Source organism: Suricata suricatta, chromosome 11 (genome assembly GCF_006229205.1).
Source record: "Suricata suricatta isolate VVHF042 chromosome 11, meerkat_22Aug2017_6uvM2_HiC, whole genome shotgun sequence".
NCBI lineage: Eukaryota > Metazoa > Chordata > Mammalia > Carnivora > Herpestidae > Suricata > Suricata suricatta.
The window spans coordinates 53,925,370-53,934,397 of record NC_043710.1 but is presented as its reverse complement, the minus strand read 5'-3'; the positions used below and the strand labels follow the sequence as shown (position 1 = coordinate 53,934,397).

At 46.6% G+C, this 9,028-nt stretch overlaps 1 protein-coding gene and 1 long non-coding RNA gene across 2 annotated transcripts; one reads left to right on the top strand and one right to left on the bottom strand.

The window, feature by feature from the left end:
* Positions 1-4,639: 4,639 nt before the first annotated feature.
* LOC115271647 lies at positions 4,640-5,791 on the bottom strand. Its single transcript, XR_003900035.1, has 3 exons — positions 5,708-5,791; positions 5,131-5,237; positions 4,640-4,845 (listed from the first exon to the last, which is right to left on the bottom strand). It is a non-coding gene; the product is annotated as an uncharacterized LOC115271647 (long non-coding RNA).
* Positions 5,792-5,900: 109 nt separating this feature from the next.
* ANAPC15 (anaphase promoting complex subunit 15) lies at positions 5,901-9,024 on the top strand. The gene is given in 6 exon segments (XM_029914557.1): positions 5,901-5,910; positions 5,913-5,991; positions 7,383-7,512; positions 8,040-8,099; positions 8,416-8,553; positions 8,690-9,024. Coding segments are annotated over 6 exon segments (465 nt in total). The 3' UTR covers positions 8,738-9,024.
* The last annotated feature ends 4 nt before the right edge of the window (positions 9,025-9,028 follow it).

Here is a 9,028-nt window from a genome sequence, read left to right as displayed (position 1 = left end):
AAGGCAATCTAAGCTTAACGTTATCCTAACCTCCAGGATCCTGTAAGTCTACTTGAACCTATAAAAATTGCTTTGGAAACTTCCTTTACCCCCCCAAAGATATATGTGGGCAATCATCCTCCAAGCATACAGCCCACTGAAATATATCTGAAGAGTTTCGTGACAAAGGTTTTACTAGATAGTAATAAATGCCTTTTCCTAACAACAACTAGCCCCTTCAAGGTCCTGGAATCTTGCTTCCAGAATTCCTTAGAAGACTTATGCTATCTGTAACCCTCTCTCAACCTGAGGGTATATAATAGTCACCTGTCACAATCCCAGGGCAGCTCTTTCTGCCCATGGGTCCTGTCCCATGCATTAATAAAATCACCCTTTTGCACCAAAGATATCTCAAGAATTCTTTCTTGGCCATTGGCTCTGGACACACCCCCTACCCCTACTCTAAAACCACATCAACACCAATTGTTCACTACTGGTCTCAGCCTATCAATAAGCAGTGTTGTGGTTGGACTGACCCTTGTGGCTCTTTATTTTAAGATGCTCTTCAACAGTAACCATCAGGAAACTTTGGAGGAAAGGTTTATTACTTACAGAATCTGGAAGTTACACAGCATACCTATGGCCACACAGCAAGGTGAACATAGAAAGAGCATGGGACTGGGGTTCTGGGGTTCTGCTTTTATTGGGGTTGATGATGTGGCCTAGGGTTTTGAGGGTTCAGTCTTTTTTTTTTTTTTGAGACAGAGACAGAACCTGAGTGGGGAAGGGGTAGAGAGAAAGGAGACACAGAATCTGAAGAGGCTCTAGGCTCTGACCAGTCAGCACAGAGCCCAGCTTGGGGCTTGAACTCGTGAACCATGAGCTGAAGTCAGATGCTTAACTTACTGGAAGCACCCAGTTGCTCCTGAGGGCTCAGTCTTTATTGAGTAACTTAAAACTTAAGAGAGAATTTAAAGTGGGAGAAGAGAGTAAACAAGTGGCTCAAAGTGGTCAGTTATCAAAATCACCAAAGTTCCTAAAACAAAGGAGCCTCGGTGGAGGGGAGGTGACCTGATTGTTTATTAGAAATGGCTGTCAGTTGGATGCCTCAGTAATCAAAGCTTAAGTCAGACGTTTACATTACAAAAAAGAAAAGAAACCAACTGTCAGAGTTTATGCTGCAGGAGAGATGTGTTCCAGACAGATGGAACAGTAAGCCCGAAAGCCCTAAAGCCCTGAAGCAGGAATGCACTCTGTACGTTTCAGGAACAAATAGGAGGCAGATCTTGTATTCACATCACTCAGCTCTTGCCCTTCCTGGATCCCGAAGAATTCTCTGCACATAGCCATGAATTTTCCTCTCCAGCCTATGGGCTTTGGACTTATTTCTGACTGTTGAGAAATCCCTGTTCTACCTCCTACTTTCAGCCCAGGGCTGGCTTGTGTAAAACACAATGAAGGAGCAAGTAGTATCTCAGGACAGAGGACCAGGGCCAGGAACTATCTTCTATCCATTCACATTAGATGGGGAGACATGTTTGGGATATTATGTTAGAGAAAACAGAAGCTGGGATATGAAGTAGAATCTGCCTAGGTCGCCAGCAAGTCACAGTAGGGTCAAGGGAAGACCCAGGATGCCTAGCTTCCATCCTGTCCACTCAATCTCAGGGCCACCAAAGCCCTTCTTATCTGAGTTCCCCTAACGTTCTTTCTCATGTCTCTTTCTCTATCCTCAGATACCTAGTTCAGCCCAAAAGGATTTTCACTGTTCTCTAAACACATCATCATCTCCTTTCAACTTCATACCTTTAAAGGTAAGAATGTACAGTTCCTTCTCTCACTTTTCTACCAGCTAAACTCCTATTCATCTCTCAAGGCCTTCTCAAATGTTTCCTTCACTGGAACAAACATCTAAACTCAGTTTCTCCAGAACCCATTCATCTCTCCTTCCTCTGTGCTCTCATAACACTCTCTGCATACATTGATTTTTAACATTTACTATGCTCTCCTATAATTGTCTATAATTGTCTTAGTCCTCACTGGACAATATTTTTCTCTAGGACAGGGATTATTTCTGCTCCACTGTTCTATCCCTAGGGCCTAACATGGTGTCTGGCTTTTGCTTGGTACTCAATAAATGTTGACCAAACAGTAGAACAAATGAAGGAATATGAAGCAAATTTCTTAACCTCTCAGAGTCTTAGTTTTACTATCCTTGAAATGAAAGCATGTTAAGCACTTTCCAAGGTTAAATGATGGATAATGAATGTAAAACAAATGTCACCATCATTGGCTGAGTTGCGCAAGCCAAAAATAGGGAACTACACAAAATTTCCATTTCTCCTACTCCCTCTTCCTCTCCCCTGAACTAACCAGTCATCACGGCTTGCTGAACCTGCTACAGACCTTGGTAAGAAACTCTTAGGGTATAGGGGAATTTCCACTAGGCCAGAGTTGTCAGGAAGCATGGGAGGCAGTAGGGATCCTGTAAAGAAAAGAAGCAGGAGGAAAGACTCATGGGGACATAGGCCACAGAAAGAGCAGAGAAGGGATCCAGGAGAAGGGAGAAGTCAAGTTTTGTCCTGGAGACATAGAAACCACTCATGTCTGTGCCCTCAGGAGCTCCTGGTCTGCTTGGGAAAGAAATAGAAATACAATTTGTAAAGAACTAGGTTGTAGTAGGTGTGAGAATTAAGGGAAATGATTCATTTTTAGAAATACCAAATAAAAGCTGTACTGTCTAGTTAACAATAGGTTTATAACCTATTGGAAATATGTACAACCCCACCCCAAGCACACACAATAGAGTCCCAAACCCTTAAACACTTCACTTCCTGGATCTTCTTCCCCTCTCCGTTTTGCAAGCTTATTATCCAGGGCTTTGCAATGAACATGCACCAAAGAACAAAGGGAATAGGGACTGAAAGTCTCTGCAACACCTTAGGGAATGTACATTTGTTCCAGTCAGACTACTTTTTGCCTTACATGGGCATAAATGATATCCTGGTAAGGCTGTAACCTCTGTAGTACTCAGCCATTGAGGAACCAGGGGAGGGACTTGTATGTTAGGAAACAAATTGTCTGCTGTAACTGCCCTGAGTTTGCCTGTCCATCACACACCTGCTCTTGCAAGCATTGCCTCACTGTGCTCTGAGTCTCTGTGTCCTATGATTGGGTCGATGGGCTTACTTCTAAAGGTGGAGCATGACCTCCTTCTTGATACCCCTTCTCTACTTGGCTTACAGAATATGTCCCAGCTTGCCTGCCTTTCTACTTATTAGTATTATTATTTTGTTGTTTTGGCCCTCCTTCTCAGTCTGGTTTGCTGCTTCTCCTAGCTCCCTCAAATGCTGAATGTTGATGGAAAGTATTTTCCATCTACACTCACTCCTTTGATGATCTCATTTAGTCTCATGGTTTTAAATGCCATCTGTGTGCTCATGACTCCCAAACTGATATATCCAGTCTAGATCTCTCCCCTGACTTTCAGACCTCCTGTCCCTTCCTCCTCCTGCCTTCTCACCATCTGTACTCTAATGGGCATTTCAAACTCCACACACCCAAAAATGAACTCCAGATAGTTGCCTGCCCCCTCCAAATAGCATCTTCCTTGTCTTTCCCATCTCAAGAAATGGCAACACTGGTCTTCCAGTTGTTCAGTCCAAACATCATGGCTCCTTTCTGCCTCTGATATTCTACATCCAATCTGTTAGAAAGATCTCTTTTCTCTACCCTCTAAATATATTCAAATTTCAACCACTTCTCACCCCCAGCTCTGGATTATTATAATTGGCTCCCAATTGGTCTTCCTGCTTCTACCACTCTCCCTCCTGAATCTATTCTTCACAGAATAGCCAGAGCAATTCTGTTAAAATGTAAATCAGATCATGTGGATCTTCTTCTCAAAACCCTTCACAGGATTCTCAAAATGGAGTAAAAGCTAAAATTGTGACTTGCAAGGCTGTACCATCTGGCTCCTGCTATGTCTCTGTCCTCACCATAGTCCACTCTGCTCCAGCCATTCTCGACCCTTTGTACTTGATTTCTCTCTGAAATGTTCTTTCCTAAATATCAGAACAGTGTCCTCCCCCTTCTTTTTCTTCAGATCTTTATTCAAAAGTCATCTTCCTAGGGGCACCTGGGTGGCTCAATCGGTTAAGCATCTGACTTCGGCTCAGGTCATGATCTCACAGTCCATGAATTCAAGCCCTGCATCGGGCTCTGTGCTGACAGCTCAGAGCCTGGAGCCTGCTTCAGATTCTGTGTCTCCCTCTCTCTCTGCTCCTCCCCCACTCATTCTCTGTCTCTCTAAAAATAAAGATTAAAAAAAAGTCATCTTCCTAATAAGGTCTTCCTTGACCTCACTACCTAAAATAAAGCATCTCCCCTTCCCATTTCTCTCATTTTTCTTCTAGGCATTTACTACAATCTTAAAACTATATATTTTATTTATCTTCTTCTTGTTTATCTCTCCCATTTGAATTGAAGCTGCATGAAGAGATTTGGTGGGGGGGGGGGGTTCCTGTTTTGTTTACTATTATATACCCACTACAGTAAGGCTCTCAGTAGGTATTTGTTGAGTGAGTGAATGAATGAAAAAGTAGACAAGAGGCAAATTTTACTCTTTAATGAAAACTTTATAACAACTAGAGCTGCTTAGAAACATAATCATGTTAATACACACAGTACACTACCACTTAAACATGAAATCTCATCAAATCCTCACATCAGTCCAGAATAGGAGGAAGGCTGCCTAGTTTATGAAACTGGTTGAAGATGAAACTGAATCCAGGTCGGGGGAAAAGGACTTGTTAAACTTCACACATCTGGTATGGTCAGGAGTGGAGTTGTGGATGAATGCTAGCCCTAGAAAAGGATGGTGGGTGATGGAGCTTAATGGGAGTTGGGTTCAAAGGACTGCAGTTTCCAGAAGGCATGATTTCTGAAGGGGAGGCTGAGTCAGATGTTACTGGAACAGAAGCATCAGCCAAGGAGTGGGAGAGATGACGAAGCTGACCACCAATGTATTTAGCCAAGGCCTGGAGAAGGCAGCTGGATTCCCCAAAAGCAGTGCCTGAAGCGGACTAATCATTCAAACCCATACATGATCTCAGATGCAGAATTGGAACCGGACAAGCAATCCTAAAATACCTGTGAGTCCACTGCAGGTCTGCAGAGTCTGGCTTCTCCCCTGGAGTGTGAGATCTATTAGGGGCAGGGACCATGTTCCTAGATTTATCCCCAGCTTCTAGCAGAGCCTGGAATATAGTAGGGACTCAACTATTATTTTTAAGTTTATTTATTTTGAGAAAGGGTGCACACACACACACACACACACACACACACACACACACTCACGAGTGGCGTAGGGGCAGAGAAAGAGGGTAAGAGAGGAAATCCCAAGCAGGCTCCGCATTGCCAGCACAGAGGCGGTCCTGCAGCTCGAACCCACCAAGTGAGATCCTGACCTGAGCCAAAGTTGGATGCTCAACCAACTGAGCCGCCAAGGCGCCGCAGGACTCAACTATTTCCGTTGAAGTCATACATAAGTGAATATATGCGCCCCAAGAAACTGAGAGTGAGAGAGGGCAGACAGATGAGGTGTAATATCACTCAGGAATTCTGGGGTAAAAGTGTACAAATTTTCCTAAGACGCCACAGGACGGACAGTCCTAGTACTAAATCAGGTTGCTCCTAGCACGTTTTCAGTAGGGGTTGGCAGACAGACCTGGCTAGAGATGGGAGGGCGGGGTTAAATGGTGCCGTTGGGGCGGGGCCGGACTGGAGAGTCCCTTCGGGCGGAGGCTCGAGGAGGGGCCAACGAGTAGGCAAATTTCCAACCTTAAAGATATGACTAAAGGGTGTAGCGTCACATCCGGTGTGGAGGGCGGGAGCGGGAAACAAAAGGAGAGCAAAGGCGCATGCGTTGGTGCGTCCCGGTTCTGGTGGGCCCTTCCGCTCAGGCAGAGAGAAGTGCTTCCGGGTCGCCGCCGGCTGCCGCCTCCCGGCGCGGTAAGTACGGAAGCCAGGGTGAGGCAGCTGTCTCTCTGCCCCTTCTCTTCTTCCTTTCCCGGAGAAATCCCGTGGCCCTGACCCGGCTCTTCAGGAGCTCCTTGTTCACACGCTTAACAATAAAGAGCTCCAGCTCATTGGCCGCTTCCTCGAGGCTAAGCTCCACCCCGTCGCACAAGATCCGTCACTCATTGGTGTCAGTTTCTGTCACCCAACATTTCTTCCAGTTAATTGGCCCTATTCAGGCCCCGCTGCTTTCGCGATTAGCAACCCTATAGGGGCAAATGCCTGTTTGAATCCCGCCCCTCCATTCTTGGTGTTGGTCCACCCCGCGGTTATTTTCATAATAAGCAAAGAATGGGCGGTGGCTTTGCCGCGAGGGGTGGGCTTTCGGAGCCTCGGTCTCTCGCCTCATACTTAACTGGCCGTGTGGATTGGTGTTGTGTCGGTGAAACGGGCCGGGAAGCTGAGGTTCACAGGACAGCGGCTAGCCCAGGATGGGTCAAATGAGTTAGGGCAAAAGTAGAACTAGACGTAGGTCATTTTCTCTTGCTCATCTCCTCTAGTGCCTGGCCTCGATTTCTTCCCCGTAGGAATTCTATGCCCCACACCTCACTGTGTGACCTAGAGACCGTGTTGCTTGTCGCAGGGCCTCGATGTTAATGTGAACTGAAAGGTTTTAATTCAGATTCTCTGGGACCTTTCTGGTCAGCTCCCTCAGCTACTTAATCTGTGCAGAATTTACGTATTTTCTCACGTTAGTTCATTCAGCCTAACATGTACTTATTTATCCATTTACTCATGCCTTTAGAATGCCTTTCTGAACCATATTTGCACGTGATAGCCCATCCCCACCCCAGTTTGTCTGTGGTTCATGAGAGAGGTGGTTAGTGTCCTAAACTTCTAACACTGAGTAAGTATGGTATGGATTATCATAAAGGGGCAAAAAGGAGGTCTTAATGTTTGGAGGAGGTAAAGATAGTGTCAGCGGAGCCCGGCTACCTCTATTTTGTTTAATTTTGTAATGCCAGTCTGCATTCTGGATTCATAGCTCTACATGTTGGCTTCCATTCTCCACGTCTTGCATAGCTTGCAGTTTTACTTCTCCACAAAGTAAATTAATTATCATAATAATTATGAGGGTGGATAAAACTGTTAGTACATTTTACAGACAAGAAAACTGAGGCTCAGAGAGGTTAAGTGACTTGGCCAAGGTCAAACAGCTAGTAAGTGGTGAACCCAAGACTCACACCCAGGTCTGTCTGATTCCCATAAGGAAGAGCTATTTCTCTGCTACTTTCTACTCCACCCCATCCCCAAATCAAACTAACCACATAAAAACTGAAACCAAATACATCTGAGAGCTGGATTCACCTGGCCCTTTACCTCAGTCTAGGAGCCATGTCCACCTTGTTTCCCTCACTCTTCCCCCGTGTCACTGAGACATTGTGGTTTAATCTGGATCGACCCTGTGTGGAGGAGACAGAGCTGCAGCAGCAAGAACAGCAGCATCAGGCCTGGGTGAGTAAGGCCCTAGCACAGTGGTGGAGCCTTAGTCAGGGGCCTCCCCTGCCTTTCACTGACCATGGTCCCACCCTGCAGGAGCTTTTTGCCCTCACCTGGGAACACTCAAGCTGGGAGGTAGGAGACCTAGGTTCCGATCTTTATGCTACTGATTTACTGTGGGACCATGGAGCCTCTGGGCCAGATTGGAGCCCAGGCTCTTTTCTCTAAGTCATAGAAAATAATAGTTTTGACTTTATTGACAACCTAGCAGATGCCATATTCTTTGTCAATCTCTCACTTTACCCTCACCGTAATCTTATAAGGAAAGCATGGCCCAGAGAATTTAGTTGGATTAGGTTTATAAATAAGTGGCAGATGACAAGAAGCCAAGGGATTGACTCTTTCTAGAAACTGAAAGGAAGCTTCTCCATACCGGGGGGCTGGGGGGGAAGAGTTGTCTTCTCAGGGGCAGAGTTGGCCAGTCCCATGCCCCTAACATGCCCTGCTTGGGCCCTCACCCTGCTCTCCTCCTTTGGCCACAGCTCCAGAGCATCGCAGAGAAAGACAACAATCTGGTACCTATTGGCAAGCCGGCCTCAGAGGTGAGTGATAGGACCTTTGTGGGGCCCAGGTGGACTAAAGCTTTGCTCTAATTCTGAAGGTTTTGCCTCTGACTCCAGAGCACTTATGGTCCTCAGCTCTAGGTAGAGGCCATAAAGGGGATGTAGAGTGGGTGGCCATTGAACCCAGCACCAAGGTCCTGCAGAACATGCACCAGCCTGCTAGACTCAAGGCAGGGGGCAAGGTTGGGGAATGGAGGGTCATTCACTGGCCCCAGAGAAAAGCTCCAAGTGGACCACCCCTTGAACTGGTCCAGGCAAGCCTATAGAGCCTATAGGCTTTCCCCTGCCTCACCAGCACTATGATGACGAGGAAGAGGAGGATGAAGATGACGACGAGGATAGTGAAGAGGACTCAGAAGATGATGAGGACATGCAGGACATGGATGAGATGAATGACTACAATGAGTCACCTGATGATGGAGAGGTCAATGAGGTAGGCAGGGTATGCCCCTGACAAAATTGGTGGTCAAGGATACAGAGACTCTGGATCCCCCCAGGGGCAGGATCTGGGACTAGGGCTGGCTGGGTGGCTGAGGCCCCTCCCCACCCACACCCAGCCTTCTCTCTAGGTGGACATGGAAGGCAATGAACAGGATCAGGACCAGTGGATGATCTAGGTAGACAAGGCAGGGTGGCCTCAGGGAAATTCCAGGCCAGCCCAACTTATCCTGCACCCCCTGCAGAACCAGCTGATTGCCCCAGTGCCTGAAAGCTCACCTTTGGGTATTTCTTCAGCTGCTGCCAAGAAGTGGTCTCCTTGGGCCCTCCTACGCCATCACTTTGCCCTTGAGTCTCCAGGGCCTGAGCCCACCCCACCTTCCTGCCCATTACCTCACCCCTTATTGCCAGGTATAATCTCTTTCTAACTCCCTTTAATAAAGACACAGGACTGGTTTTACTTTTTTCCC